The sequence below is a fragment of the Erythrolamprus reginae genome, chromosome Z (assembly GCF_031021105.1).
Source record: "Erythrolamprus reginae isolate rEryReg1 chromosome Z, rEryReg1.hap1, whole genome shotgun sequence".
NCBI classification, from domain to species: Eukaryota; Metazoa; Chordata; class Lepidosauria; order Squamata; family Dipsadidae; genus Erythrolamprus; species Erythrolamprus reginae.
This window is the reverse complement of record NC_091963.1, coordinates 113,963,402-113,979,316: the sequence shown is the minus strand read 5'-3', so window position 1 is coordinate 113,979,316 and position 15,915 is coordinate 113,963,402. Positions and strand designations below refer to the sequence as shown.

The following is a 15,915-nucleotide window of genomic DNA, read 5'->3' as shown; positions in this document are numbered from 1 at the left end:
AAATATCTTTGGATCCATTGAATTAATTCCAGTCAATGTAGTAATGCCTGCACATTTCCCGAGTCCAGAAAAAAAGAAAACATATAATCTATGATGGAGAATATATTTGATCATATATGCCACTTGGGATCATGTCAGAACTGTAGATCATTTTGGCCATTTGGTAATAATGGCCACCCAAAATACTTGATGGCTAGAACCAGGTCAGAACCAGGCCATCAAGTATTTTAGGTGCCATTAGTACTAACCTAAAATCAATATTACAGAATAAAATGTGATAGCGATTATCATACTCCAAATTATTATACTACAATTCCTACTATCCCAACACACTGATCTTCATAGTGGGAACTGCAGAAAAAACTACTGGACACAGTAAGCTACATAGGCAGCTCAGAGTAGCCTCTCCCAACTTGACATGTTAAGATTACAAAATCATCTCGGGCTTATTGGACTTTCTGCAGTGTTGTATGGAAATATCAGTTTAGTGAATCCAATCCATTTAGAGCAGTGGTCCTCAACGTTTTTTCCACCAGGGACCAGTTTCAGCAAGACAATTTTTCTATGGCCCAGTGGGGACGGAAAGGGGCGTGGTTGTGGGCGGGATTAAGCATGGGGGTGCTGGTCCTCCCCGCCCCTCTTTCCCGCCATCGTCCTGTGGCCGGCAGAACCTGCCTCCCAAGCCCTCTTGCCCAGCGGGAGCTAAGCGCTGGAGAGAGGGGGTCAGGCTGGCCCTCCTGCCTCCCCCCAGCCAAAAACGCAAAAGCGCCCCGCGGCAGAAGCCAAAAGAGGCTTGAGGCTCTCGGCCCTTCCCGCCCCTCTGTCCCATCCATCGTCCTGTGGCCGGCAGAACCTGCCTCCCGAGGCCTCTTGCCCGGCGGGAGGCGAAGCGCTGGAGGGAGGGGTGGCGGCATGAGGGCCGGCAGCTGCTGACTCCACGGACCGGTGCAACATGCCCCGCGGCCCGGTACTGGTCCGCGGCCCGGTGGTTGGGGACCCCTGATTTAGAGAAATACATGAAAATGTTCAAGTTTTCTATACTCATGATGATACACCATATTCATTCATAATAATCTATATGGAACACTTTTGGACCTATTTGTATTCTTGTGGAAAAGAATTGTTTAAAATATACTTTTTATTTATATCACCTTTGTTGACAAAAACACTGTTTGTTTCTTGCTCCTACAATCACACCAGGTATTCCAGGCCTGCTATGCCCACTCTGTTACAAGTATATATTTGAAACCACTGGGGCAGTCAATTCAATAATTCATTTTATTCCTGATCATGTTGTGTTTTTCACATGGCATCCACAATAAAATCAATGACCCATCTGCTGAAAGAGCAAAAGGTGTCTTGGGGAATAGCAATAGCAATAACACTTGAACTTATATACCACTTTCATAGTGCTTTTACAGCTCTCTCTAAGCTGTTTTATAGAGTCGTATATTACACCCAACAATCCGGGTCCTCATTTTACCCCCCTCGGAAGGATGATTCAAGATTTGAACTGCCAGATTGCACAGTTAGCTGAATTAGCCTGTAGTACTACACAGTACTACGCCACCTCGGTTCTCCATTCTCCTTCCATTCACAGTTATAAGAAAAATAAACAAACACTGGATTTTCATTGAACTTATCCTACCCAATGAAGTAAAAGAATCTATGAATTCAGAATAAATGGAACTTGCACAAAATTCTGCAGCCAGGTGCTCCATTCCATGCCCAATCACTCTGGTTTTCCATTCTTCTCACCTGCTATGAGTCAGTACTGTATGACTCTGGTGCATGTTCAGTCCCTATGGAGAAGAAACCTCCCCAATTGAGATGTTGTGTTCTAAGAAGTGCTACAGTTAGCCAATATTTGTGGTTACCCCAAGCCTGTTGATAGCCTTCTGTTAACGCAGAAATACTTTACTTGCTTTTCTTCTACTTGAGCCAGAGTGAGCAGAAAGATTGTAGACAGACCAGTTCATATTGGCAGTTTTCTGGGAGAGTTGCAATATGTCAATAAGGATTTTAATTTCTCATATTATTTAACAATAGCAAAAGATTAAAAAGTCTAACATGGAGTGTTAAAATAAACCTGCTAGATTATAACTAGACTTTTGTATGAAAGGATTGAGTTGAAATGATTGATTGCATGTCAGCCAGTCCCATAGGGTACTGTTATAAATTGTCTATAATTGATGTAGTGGCAGGATCAAACCATGCAGTGCTGTCATTAAATATATATCCAGGATACATACTGACCAGTCTAAAATATTTAGGTAATTATATGACCAGTCTAAAATTTCTACTGGCAAAATCTGATTTTTTATATATATGTAGAAAGAGGAATAAAGAGGTGTTTTATTTAGATAATTTTTCAAATCGTGTTTTGAAAGACCATTCCACAATACCTAAAATATGATAGTAGCCTATTTTAGGCTCATCACTCAGATAAGCCCCAGTGCTGAAATAAAATCTTCTAGGCCCAAGTCCAAGATCTCATCCGCGAGGCTGGACTGTAGAACAGCAACTGTCAAACTATTTACTAGCCTAAATCTCTTAATTGCAATAATATGAAGAAGAAAATCCACACATGACCCATCAACTGCGTTTGGGATCAGAAAATAATCCCCCCTTCTGTTTTATGGAAAATAGTTAAGATTGGCTAATGACCAACTGAGACTTCTTTATCCAGAGCTACTTCTGTTACTGACACATTTGTATGCCACACCTGCTCTCATACTATAGTATAATATAGAGACTATAAAGAGAGGAGGTGAAGGTTAGCAGCTGAAAGATTGTGACCTTGGGAGCAGGTGCACGTAGTTGGTCCATATGTCAGGCTTCTTCCACATCTGCATCTTTGATTTTTGAGGACAACATCCACATGGAGTATTTCTGCTTTGTACAGGAAGGTGGGAAATGGGAAATGACCTATTTAGTTAGGCAAAAAAGATATCCAGCTCTCTACAGATAGTCCTTGACTTACAAGTTTATTTAGCAGCCATTTGAAGTTACAATGGCATTGAAAAAAGTGACTTATGACCAGTGGTGGACTACGAGCTGGAATGCTAAATTGCACTCGCCGCCATGGCTCGTAAGTACTTGCGGGGCCAGCACGATTTTGCTTCTGCACCTGTGGGGGGTAGAAAAATGGCGCATGGAGCCGCAGGTGCACCCATGTTTCGGCAAGGTTTTTTTGCTTCCTGCATGCTGAAACACAGACGCACCTGCAGTTCCGTGCATGATTTTGCTACCCCCACAGGTGCAGAAGCAAAATCGAGCTGGCCCCACAAGCAATTATGAGGCGCTGCGGCAAGCGCAATTTAGTGTTCTGGCTAGTAGCCCACCGCTGTTTATGACATTTTTTCACAATTAAGACCATTGCCGCATCCCCATTGTCATGTGATCAAAATTCTGAACCTTGGCTGCTAACTCATATTTATGATGGTTGCAGTGTCCCAGGGTCATGTGATTCATATTTATGATAGTTGCAGTGTCCCAGGGTCATGTGATTCATATTTATGATAGTTGCAGTGTCCCAGGGTCATGTGATCACCCTTTGTGATCTCCAGACAGGCAAAGTCTGTGTATGACTCTGATGAGATAAATGTTGGTTGAATGGTTTTAAATGTTTGGGTTTTTAGATTAATTTTTAAATGTTTGGATTTCTAAAACGTAGCTTTTAGGCTTGGATTTTATTACTGTCTATTTTGTATTCTTTTTATGCTGTAAACTGTCCTGAGCTCCATGGAGAAGGGTGGCCTAGAAATCCAAACAATTAATCAATCAATCGATCGATTGATTGATTATAAATTTAATGGGAAAGTCAGATTCACTTAACAACTATGTTACTAACTTAACAACTGCCACTTCACTACTGCGGAAAAAATGATCATATAATAAGGAAAGCTCACTTAACAAATGTTTCACTTAGAAACAGAAATGCCGGACTTAATTGTGGTCCTAAATCGGGAACTACCTATATATGGGTATAAACTACTCTATGGAATTCCCTTATACCAGATTTGTTAATAAAGCCGCTACGAAAGGTTCTAGTTATATTCTAGTAAAAAAAATTGTGACCAGGTTCTAAAGGGTAGGAATTTCTAAGTACTTGGTAAAAAACAATAATTATCTACTTTAAAGACCTCTGTTGAAATCTAATAACACAGAGGCAATACTATGGTTAAAATCATTTAACTGCAGGAAGGAATTTTATTACACATTACAGAATTCTAATTTAATTTTTCCATGAAGCTTACCATCTTACCACTGGTAAAATTTAACAAATGTTATGGTAGGAATGCAGAGAGTCTGAATTTTATATAACAATTAAAGTACCAGGCTGAGAACCAGGCGACAATGAATTCTAGTCCTACCTTTGGCATAAAGCAACTAGGCTGGCCTTGGCCAATCACTGTCTCAGTCCTACAAAGAAGCCAATGGCAAACCATTTCTGAAATCTTCCCAAGAAAACTGCAAGGACTGGTCCAGGGAATCAGCAGGAGTAAAGGCATCAAAAATAAGATAAAAATAGAAGCATCTATAGTAGAACATTTTATTCTGTTTATTTGGAACCCAAAGTCCCTGGCATTTTCTCTGCTGTGCTACTTTGTGGAGATGCCTTGAGTGCTACTTTACCTTTAATAAACCTGATCACGCAATATGGTACAATCACAGTTAATTTGATCCTGATCACGGCACAATCACAGTTAATTTGATCCTATAAATCTGGCTGGCTCTTGTGCATTGAAAGGGCATAACAGTGATAGAACACCATCAGCCCAACTTATTGAAAATCTGTGATTCAGATCTCAATAACCCCAGATAGGGCCAAAACTCTGGAAATCTTGGACAGCTGTTGCCATTCAAAGTTAGCTCTACTATCCTAAATGCATCAATGTTCTTCCTCGGTTTAGGCAGCCACTCCTATGTGCTTAATCTGTCCCTGAGGCATTGCTGGAGGATCTCTTAAGACTGTCAAATGCAGTACTGACTCCATAGCCATGTTCCTTTGCCAGCTGTGGCCCTTTTAGCAGACAAATATTGGGTCCCCCCCCCCTCCACATTTGTTCTTGTCTGTTTTCTTTTAAAAGCTTTTGTCTTGCTTTCCTTTTTCTGGAATATTGCCTCTCAGTTTTGCTTCTCTAGCTAATTCCATTTCCTATCTACCTAATTTTGGGTTTTTTCCCCTTTTTTGTTTGTTTATTAATAAAATAGTCTACTTAAGAACAAAAAGGCACATCCAGGAATCTTGCATATGGGTAAAAGAATTCAATCCTTGATGATTCAACTTATTCTACCCAGCATATTCTATCTCTAGATTCAATGTCTCTAGAAGTCAAGCTATATCTTGTTGGAAAGGAAAAATAAATCAAAAGGTACAGCGGACAATGCTTAGTAAATAGTAAAAATGTGTTTGGAATTACTACAGGCATTCATAAGAGGTGATATTATTATTTCTTAAATTGGGGTTCTTTTTTTAAAATTAACTTAAATATTAGATTTGTTTACATTGTATTATTACTGCTGTTAGCCGCCCCGAGTCTACGGAGAGGGGCGGCATACAAATCTGATAGATAAATAAATAAATAAATAAATAAATGAATGAATGAATGAATAACACTAAGCTTTTATATAAAAAAAGATCTACAAACCTGAAAATATCACATGAGCACACATAAACATATCCTTCTTTCTTCTTTCTATACTTCAACATAATTTTTTAATTCATACAATTCAGGTATTAATATGTTGTAGTCCATTTCATTCAAATTCTTATTTTTTTCCCCATGTAATTAATGAGGAATCTGTCTTCTACTCCCATTGCTAGCACCCATGTAATATTCCACTGGAAACTGTAAAAACTGAAATTCAAGTTTTTCAACTGGTTGCACAGGAGTGAGAAAACTATGACACCTAAATTTAATTCAAAGTTGCAGTGTTTTATTCATGTAACAAAAAGTTGTAATTTTGAAATGTGTTATTTTAAATATATATATACTGTATACCGTACATTTCAAGGAAATATCTATATATATATATAAGCCAAATACCACTCACGCATCATCACAAAATCTCCAGAACCATAAAGCCTACAAACTTGAAACTTGGCAAGTATGTTCCTCTTGGCTTCTAGGTGCTCACTATGAAATGATTTTTTGAAATGACCATAAAATCATTAGTATTTCTTATACAATGTATAAGAATATATATTGATACTAAGGAGTTAGGTGTTTTACTCCCCCTCCTCACCTGAAAAGAAATTGTTCCAACTGCCAATGGGTATGGCCAGTGGTGACCCAGCCTGATGGAGAGAAGGGGAGACCAGAGGCTTCTGTGGGGCAAGTCTGAGGGAGAGAAGGGTAGAGGAAAAGAGGGGAGATGCTTCTGTGGGGCAAGGCTGAAGGAGAGAAGGGGAGAGGCAAGGCTTCTATGGGGCAAGTCTGAGAGCGAGAAGGGGAGAAGCTTTTGTGGGGCAAGCCTGAGGGAGAGAAGAGGAGGGGAGAGGCTTCTGTGGGACAAACCTGAGGGAGAGAAGGGGAGAGGAAAGGAGGGGAGAGGCTTCTGTGGGACAAGCATGAGGGAGAGAAGGGGAGAGGAAAGGAGGGGAGAGGCTTCTGTGGGGCAAGGCTGAAGGAAAGAAGGGGAGAGGCTTCTGTGGGGCAAGGCTGAAGGAGAGAAGGGGAGAAGCTTTTGTGGGGCAAGCCTGAGGGAGAGAAGAGGAGGGGAGAGGCTTCTGTGGGGCAAGGCTGAAGGAGAGAAGGGGAGAGGCTTCTGTGGGGCAAGGCTGAAGGAGAGAAGGGGAGAAGCTTTTGTGGGGCAAGCCTGAGGGAGAGAAGAGGAGGGGAGAGGCTTCTGTGGGGCAAGCCTGAGGGAGAGAAGGGGAGAGGAATAGAGGGGAGAGGCTTCTGTGGGGCAAGCCTGAGGGAGAGAAGGGGAGAGGAAAGGAGGGGAGAGGCTTCTGTGGGGCAAGGCTGAAGGAGAGAAGGGGAGAAGCTTTTGTGGGGCAAGCCTGAGGGAGAGAAGAGGAGGGGAGAGGCTTCTGTGGGACAAACCTGAGGGAGAGAAGGGGAGAGGAAAGAAGAGGAGAGGCTTCTGTGGGGCAAGGCTGAAGGAGAGAAGGGGAGAGGCTTCTGTTGGGCAAGCCTGAGGGAGAGAAGATGAAGGGAGAGGCTTCCGTGGGGCAAGGCTGAAGGAGAGAAGGGGAGAGGCGAGGCTTCTATGGGGCAAGCCTGAGAGAGAGAAGCGGAGAGGCTTCTGTGGGGCAAGCCTGAGGGAGAGAAGAAGGGAGAGGCTTCCGTGGGGCAAGGCTGAAGGAGAGAAGGGGAGAGGTGAGGCTTCTATGGGGCAAGCCTAGTGAGAGAAGAGGAGAGGCTTTTGTGGGGCAAGTGTGAGGGAGAGAAGAAGAGGGGAGAGGCTTCTGTGGGACAAGCCTGAGGGAGAGAAGGGGAGAGGAATAGAGGGGAAAGGCTTCTGTGGGGCAAGGCTGAAGGAGAGAAGGGGAGAGGCTTCTCTGGGGCAAGGCTGAGGGAGATAAGACGAAGGGAGAGGCTGATTGTAACTACTCGCTAATGTTCAAGCTTTAACTCTCAATTTATCAAGCCCAATCATATAGTTTCAATCACATAGTTTTGTAGCAAACTATAGGTATTCAGTTACTTGTTCTTTGATATTAAAAACTTTCAAAGAGGTCCCAAGATGTGCTACAAGAAGAAAAAGGAATCTATTTTAAGTTGCTACAAAATATTTCACTATTACTATTTGAAACATGACTATGTTATGGCATCCCTGGCAATATGGATATCAGAGCTAAATGTTTAAACACCTGGGTACCAATACTAAGTGTCTGCATCTTTTTATGCAGTATATGCATTGACCGTATGTTGCTGTCATCATTGTAATTAGATCAGAGTGGTAAACACTTCAAATAAATTATTCTAATGACAAAAGCTAAATATTAGCACTTTTTTAAAAAAAAAAATTGAAGCAGCCTACATGCTGGAATCTTCCTATTTACTATGTATACGTTTTGGAATTTGTAGTTATTCTACATGTTCAGGAAATTGATTACAGTTACTATCCTATTGAAAATCGTTAGGGTTTAATCCATTATTAACCCAAGTAATTCCCTTCAGTAAGTCCTACACATTTCAGTGGGGCTTATTGTAGGTTAATTGGGTATATATACTCAGTACTTTATGTGCTATATTTAGTTGTAGTTCCTACAAAATTTTGTAAGCTAAAACAATATAGTAATTACTTCTGATATTATAGTGGGAAGATGGTTTATCATGACACTAGCAGGATTTGAGATGAAGAATTCTTTTATCAGTGGCTCATATCACTAAGCTATTATTCACACCAATTCTTTCTTTAGATTTTTCTAAAGTTCGAGCTCTCATAACTTACCTCTAAGGATGATTACTATTATTATTTTACTAATGGGGAACAGCAAATTTGAAACATATTGCAAGAATGCAATTTCACAGGATTCCAACTTGCAATTTTTCAAGGCAATTTCTATCTCAGGAATTATATTCATTCAATTTTTCAGTCTAGGCTTAGCAATGCTTTCAGTTTGGTAAATGGATTTCAGCACAAGGTGGAATATGAAAAAATATGCTTTAATTCTACCAGTCTTTAATACTTGGCACAAGCAATTGGATCACATATATACTGTATATTAATATATCTGATTAGCTTAACACAAGAACCACTAGATGAAGTTATTTATTTTGTTAAATTTTTATCTCACTCTCTTTTAGAAATTCAGGCAGTGCACATGCCATTCTTTCATTTTTTTCCTCCAAAGCCTTTTCAGTAAATGGCCCAAAGTCATGTAACCTCTACTTTTTCTCACATTGTAATTCTATTATCAAATGTAATGTTTGAAAATGTCTTCAAACTGAAAGCCATTTACCCAAGATTTCCTAAAACTGGGATGTTGTGTATTTTCACTTATGCTTAGATTTTAAAAACTGAATGTATAGTTTTCATTATTCTTCTGTAAACTAAGTACTGATTGCAACAACAGAAATCCCACTTCTGAAGTGAAAATTTAACTCTATTCCTTTTTTTTCTTTGCAAACTTAAAGGGTTTTTTTTTTGCTAGTGAAAAATCCTGTTTTAACTAGATGAAACAGGTTGCAACTTCCTACTTCCTTCCTTCAACATTCTAAAATTATAAAAACTCAGCAATATTGCAATTTTACATGCAGCTATTTTCTGAGTAAACATCAACAAGATTGCATTTCAAATGTCTATCCACTATAACTCAAGTTTCCCATTAGTGATATATTTATGTTAATTGTTAACAGTAGCATGTGGCATCTGAGGGCTCAGGGACTACAATCCTGTGAAATAACCAGATAAAACACAATTAACTGTTTCTGAACTTGTTTTGATTTTACGGAGACTTGGTACACATGGGAGCATATCTCTCAAAGGCAAACTTGTCTTGATTCTCTGTTAATTTCTCCCCAAATTAAGCCATTTTGCCAATGAATTTCTCCAGCAGAATTTTTATTACAAATGACCTATAGCATGTCTATCCTTAACCTAATGGAATAAGAACACCCCCCCCCCCAAAAAATGTGAAGTTTCTTATGTAGATTTATTACGCCTAAAACATGGAAACATGTACATATCTAGTAATGACATAACATATGAAGCATTCATTATCCCAAACAGAATCATGAGGTTATATTTCTATACCAGGAACTTGTGTTTCTGAGGTGTCTTTGATCATACGCTCTTATACCTATATTTCCATGTTGGCTGCATAACAGAGTAGGATTATTTTGAGAATTCATCTTAATTTTATTTCTGAGTAGCAATGGGAAATCAATATTCAGCTGTACTTCAAATTCTTGGATTTGAAATCAATTCATAACACATACATGCAAACTTGATGTTTAAAGTTTATTACTACATGCAAATCCAGTTCATAAACTAGGCTTATTTCTTATTTATACAAAAAGATACCAATAAATCCTCCAAAGGTTTCTATGGAAAATTATAGAATAATATATTTTAACTTTTTAAAAATTATTTTAGCATCAAGGAGATATTTCATCTTTTGCTAAGGCTATTATACTTGATGCAAACCAGAATCATTTTAATCTTTTAACTGGAAAACAAATATAAATTAAAATTAAGAAAATAATGTAAATTGTTCCTTTAAGATTTATGTTGTAAATCTGCAGATATTTACCATGGAATATTGATGGCATAATCTGAACAGATTAATAAAGGACATCTCTATTTTTTTTGTACAAACAAGCACAGATACTACCAACTTTAAATGAAGCTATACCGGATTACACAAACTTCCATCAAATTATTTTATCTCTCCCTTTTTACAGAATCTTGAATACTATATTCATCTTTAAAATGCTCAGTGGTACCCATCTGGTATAACATAGCAGTCCAGATAGGGCATAGATTTTTTTTAAAAAAAACATCAATGATAAGTAAGATAACATATTTTAATATATAAATGTAGGATAATGTAGACAAAATTATCTTTTTAGCTCTATCATGATGAGATCCAGACTCCTTTAAAATAATGGAAGCTACAAAGCAACTTCATTATTCACTAATTTATATATCACTTTATTAACAGGAAATATCAATATACATACAAACATACACATCCTGATTTAAAATATTATTTTGTAGGCAACAAGATTTAAAACCATACCTATTACTATCTTACTAAAAACATGCTTCTGAAACATTTTTTTTAAAACTTCAGTTCTTAAAGGTTTATTCTGTTTAGGGTAATGTCTTCCAATCCTCTTATTTGGAATGTTTGCTTGATGGATTCACTTAATTTTCCCTCCTCTTGTTTTTTTACCCATTCTTATTTGTTCTCCCCCCCACCCAACCTCTCTCTAATTCTATCCACTTCAATCTTTTCAGAGGGAGACAACCCCGCCCCTAACCTCCAAACATTTCTTAACATTCTTGAGTTCTTAAAACATCTCTGAGGTTGTTCTAATTAACTCTTTCCTTCACTAACATAACTTTGCTGCTTTTTAAAGAGACAATTTTAAAAGAAAACTGCAAATTTTCTCCATTTTTTTTTCTTTCAATAAACATTCAACTGAAAATATTCCTAACACAAATAATCTTTTTTTCCTAAATCTATACATATTCAAATGGCAAAGTAAAGCACACTTTCTTGAAAGAAGTTATTTTCAGTCAATGCAACTTTTTAAAATTTGTAAGATTGAGTATAATTATCATTAGCTAAAAGTTATTTCTAAAATGCAAAACATTTACCTCGAAAAGCATTTTGTTAGCTTATTATGCTGGATGTATGATCTCAAATTTGTGGGGGGTTTTATGGATGGCATACAAATTTTAAATACAAGAAAAATCAAGTTGTATTTTTCAATTGCCAATTTAGTAAAATGAAGAAAGGGTTTTGAAATAACTTTCAATACTGGTGAAGATACATTTTAAGATATCTATTAAATGCTTTATTTTTACAATTTTTGCATCTGCTTTAATAAATATTTAAACTAACTGAAACTATCCTTCTTAGACAACCTGAATTTCTCATTGTCTAATTCAGCCAACCTGCACTTTCTGGTCATAGTGAACTAATCTCTCCCTGCAGGAATCATACCAGAAGGGGATTCTGGGAACTACAAATTCAATACATCTGGCAACAGTTTGAACAAGGCTCAAGAATGTGGATCATGTTTTTTTAATGAAATAAGCAATGTGTGATTTATTTTATTTTGATAACTGGAAAGATATAGAGAGCTATTCCTAGGTATTTCTTTATCTAAATTACTGGTAATATTTATAAGTTTCAATAAGTGGTGAAAAATGTATCTCACTAGTTACATTATTATTGAGACTATTATAAACATTCTGAATTAACTAGTTCCTTTTCTGGTTATCATTCCAAACAGGAAAATCAAGTTCCAAGACAAGTTGAAAAAGACACTCACACATATTATATTTGAAACTCAAGCTAGCAATCCCGAAGAATCAACAATGTTTAAGAATTAAATATAAATTTTATTGGAACACAAGGTTCAAAACACTTCAGGGAAATCTATCAAGAAGATATTAGCATATACTAAATGATATGATGCAAAATTTTGGGCAGATTTTAAAATCTTGAACCCAGCCGTTATAATTATTGAAAAGAATGTGCTAATATTAATCTGGGAAATTATTTGGGTTTTTTTATTTTGAAAAATTATCTATTTTATGAGCATTGAAGACAATTCACTAGGTACACAATTCTGCAATTGATTTAATTTACATTGGTTGATTTCAACATTATGTAAATTCAATCATCCCCAGAATCGTCTATAATATATACAAATGATTTTTTTAAAAAATCATTAAAGAATAAAAGTTCTTTTTCTTCCCCTTCCTCCAGCTACCAATCCCCCCACAATATTTCTTAAGTTTTTTCACTGTGGAATTGGCTTCCTGAATATATTAACACCATACATACTCTGTATATTAACCTACAAAGACTGTTTACAAATATTACTGTTCATCCATTATACAAAATCAATGCTACTGGTCCAATAAATTAATTAAGCAGACTTTGGGACTCTTGCAATGTTTCAGAAAATCTGATATATATTTTTCTTCTAACAATACATTCTATATAAGGTTTTGAAGTCCAAGAAGTATGAGAATCAGTGTGAATACAAGAGCAGGAAATTGTGATGTCAATCATGCCCAAAAATAATCTTTTAAATTACATGAACAGGGAGCTACCCTTCCCTCCCATTAGATTCTTCTAAAAAAAAAAAAGAACCACAATTTGTAATATAAATTTACTCAGGATTAATTGTAACTTTCTTCTGAAGGAAAAAAGCTGTTTGCTATAACATATTTAGTGAAAGCTTTCAAAATAAAGCTAGATAAGCAATATAATGAACAAAAGATAAAAAATGTATACAATGCCATAACGATACATAAAAACATACATACACAAAATACAAAGTACTTAGAGGAATAAGTAGAAAGCAAGTATTTTTTACTTCCAGAAATTGGGCCAATAAATTTCTAATTTCCTCAATTTGAACAAGAATTTAAAACTAAAAAGCTTGATTTAAAAAAAAAACACCATAGCACAAGGAAATCATGTCATGTTGAAATTGATACAAATAACATTGCAATTTAAGCCAAAGAACTATACTTTTAGTGTTATCTGTGTTTAATTGTTTCTTTAATGCATCCCAAATAATTTGGGGTGAAAAGAAATAAACAAGCAGTTTAAAAAAGGCCTTTAAAAATGTGTTTGTTTTTCAAGTAATTTTGTTCTGGAATGGAAAATAAAAATGTAAATATATTTTTGCAATTTAGCTTTGTTTATGCCAGCTGAGCATTTTAACACACTTTATATTCTCTATTACATTTCAACATAGATAAATTAAAAGAAAACAAACAACTGGATTACCTTTGTTTTTTAGGGACTGAGTGCTCAATCTCCAGTTGTTTCCCATGCAACTCCACTTTGCCTAAAAACACAAGTTTGCTTTAAAAAAAATTGTATAATGAAAAAGAATATCAATGGCCATATATAACTCAACTTCTACTCCTTCCCCTCTTCATGTTTTAATTCAACTAAGGGGGAGATTCAGGTGCATTTCACCATAAAAACTCCTGCTTGACATTCTTATCTTTCTACTTTTAATTTTAAAAAATTAAATGGATTTCAAATGGAGAAGATATGATTCAAAAATACCAAACACATTTTATTCCAAGGGTAACAATTTAACTTATTTTCATATACACATTACAAGATCTGGTTCACCAGGGAAAGGAGGAAAAAAACCAGAATTGTAAGGCCTATTCCAACATCCAAGTTTCTTGGTTATCAAGATAATTCATATGATCTTTTCATTTCTTTAAAGAAGATAAATTGAAACATTTCAGTTGAGAAGAAAGTGACATTAAAAAGGCCCAGAATTGTGATGTGATATTTTAAATAGGGAACAAAACATCTGGTCTCAGCAAAAGTCAACATTAGGTTTGCTCTGCTAGTTCCGTCTGCTTCTCTTGTCTCAAATCTCTAAACAGCATGGCGACCTTCAGGCTAATACACCCATCACATGCCCCAGGAAACCCCTGTTTAAATCAAAATGGCCAAAGTCCAACACCTCCCCTCCTTTTTCCCCACTTCCCACCCTGAAGTACCACACACGCGTAACATGCAAAAATACAACACTGGATTGCTTGATAAATCCCAAATGGCATTGAAAGAGAGTTGGGGGCAGCATTGATCCCAGAGAAGATATTAAAGTGATGGAGAGTTTTGTTTATTTGTTAAGAGATGTCTAATTTGGAGGGGAGAAATTGGGGGGGTGGGGGAGCTTTCTGAAGGGAAAAAAATCCACTCATTCCCTTACATACAGACACATGGCATATTAATTCAAGGTTTGCCAAATGAAACTTTGTTGATAGGAAAAGGCCTGATTTATGTAATATTCCAGTAGTAGAAGGTAGGGGTACTTTATTAAGTGAGGAGGACATTTTGGCTGGATAATAAAAACAAGGGCCCTCCTCTAGAAAGCCTATGGAAGTTGATAGGAAATTCTAGGCCCAACAAGTTAAAATACTCGCCAGCTAGTTCAATACTCAAGGAGAAAAGTGGGAGGGGGAAATCGAAGGGGTGCCCCCCTCCCAGTGGATGAGGGGAAAATACGAAACGAAAGTAACTTTCATTGATGACTACAAAGAGCTAAAGAAAGAAAGGGCGGAAGCGCGAGTACGAGCAAAGTGTGGCTGCCTGGTCGCATCTTTGTACACCACGTTTTACGAGCCTGTACACACAAAAAGAACCGGCCCGTTAGTATTTGCGGTTCTGAGTGGCAGTATGCGCTTTATTAAAAAATCATACGGGTTTACTCCTTTTTTTTTTTTTGGCAAAGAAATTGTTCATTCCAAAATCCCAAAGGTTTCCAAAGGGGAGAAAAAAGGGAAAAAAGAGATGAAAAAGACAGAACGAGCGAGCGAGCGATAAATCCATTGGCTTACCAGAAAAAGTTTCGATGGCTTTCATAGCCCATTGCTCATCTGGGCAGTCGACAAAGGCGTAGCCAGACTTCACCAAGAACTGGCCAGAGAAGGATATTTTGTGGTCGTTGAAGACTTTCTCCAGATCCGCCGGAGTCACGTTCTCGTTGAGGTTTCCAATATACAGCTTGTTCATGGCTGATGCCTTTTGCACAAAATGTTGGGTAGGTCCAAAACGGGAGTGAGTCACGGGAGGTGGGAGGGAAAAGAAGAAAATAACTCACACACACCGGGTGGGGAGAGAGAGGGAGACTAGGCTTTCCGAAACTTTTAACAAATTGCTTTATATTTTAAAAGTTTCTTATTCTACGTTGTGGGCCTAGTAAAGTAAGAAAAACCGGCTCTTTTGGTTGTGGGAAGGAAAGGGGGAGGGGGGATAATCTAAGAGGAAAGAGGGGGGAAATGTTCCCTGTTTTACAGAATCAATGGGGCCGGTTGATTTGGATGCAAGTTCGTATGGCGGGCTTCGGAAAAAAATGGCTCTTTTTTTTTTTCCAGTGGCCCCCCAACTCCTTTTAAGTCGCAACTCATGTGTGTCGCACGCGCGCGCGCACACACACATACATGCACACCGAAGAGAAAGAGGCAAAGGACGTCTCCGACTGTGAGGCAGGACTTAGCGCCGCCCCTAAATAAAATAGACCTGGAAAAATGAGTGAAAATGTTTGCAAGAGGAAGCCACGTGGTGGAGCCAAAAAAAAGGGGGCGGGGCACCCTTTCTACACATAGAATGACTGACTCCTGTTCCGAGGCGTGTTATCTTTTCTCAACATTACTGAGTTGGGGGTTTTTTTAAATGTTATTTATTTACAGTTTCCGTCGGTTCTCCTCCTGCGAAGAGGGATTTCTTTTCCG

At 37.6% G+C, this 15,915-nt stretch overlaps 1 protein-coding gene across 1 annotated transcript in view; it reads right to left on the bottom strand.

Moving 5' to 3' along the window:
- Nucleotides 1–15,622, bottom strand: part of IGF2BP1 (insulin like growth factor 2 mRNA binding protein 1) — a 108,738-nt gene extending 93,116 nt beyond the window's left edge. Inside the window, exons 1-2 of the mRNA XM_070767491.1 lie at nucleotides 15,022–15,622; nucleotides 13,442–13,502 (exon numbers count right to left, since the gene is read on the bottom strand). Of these exons, the coding sequence (XP_070623592.1) occupies nucleotides 13,442–13,502; nucleotides 15,022–15,196 (236 nt within the window). The 5' untranslated portion in view covers nucleotides 15,197–15,622. The remainder of the gene's footprint in view (nucleotides 1–13,441; nucleotides 13,503–15,021) is intronic.
- Nucleotides 15,623–15,915: the final 293 nt, after the last annotated feature.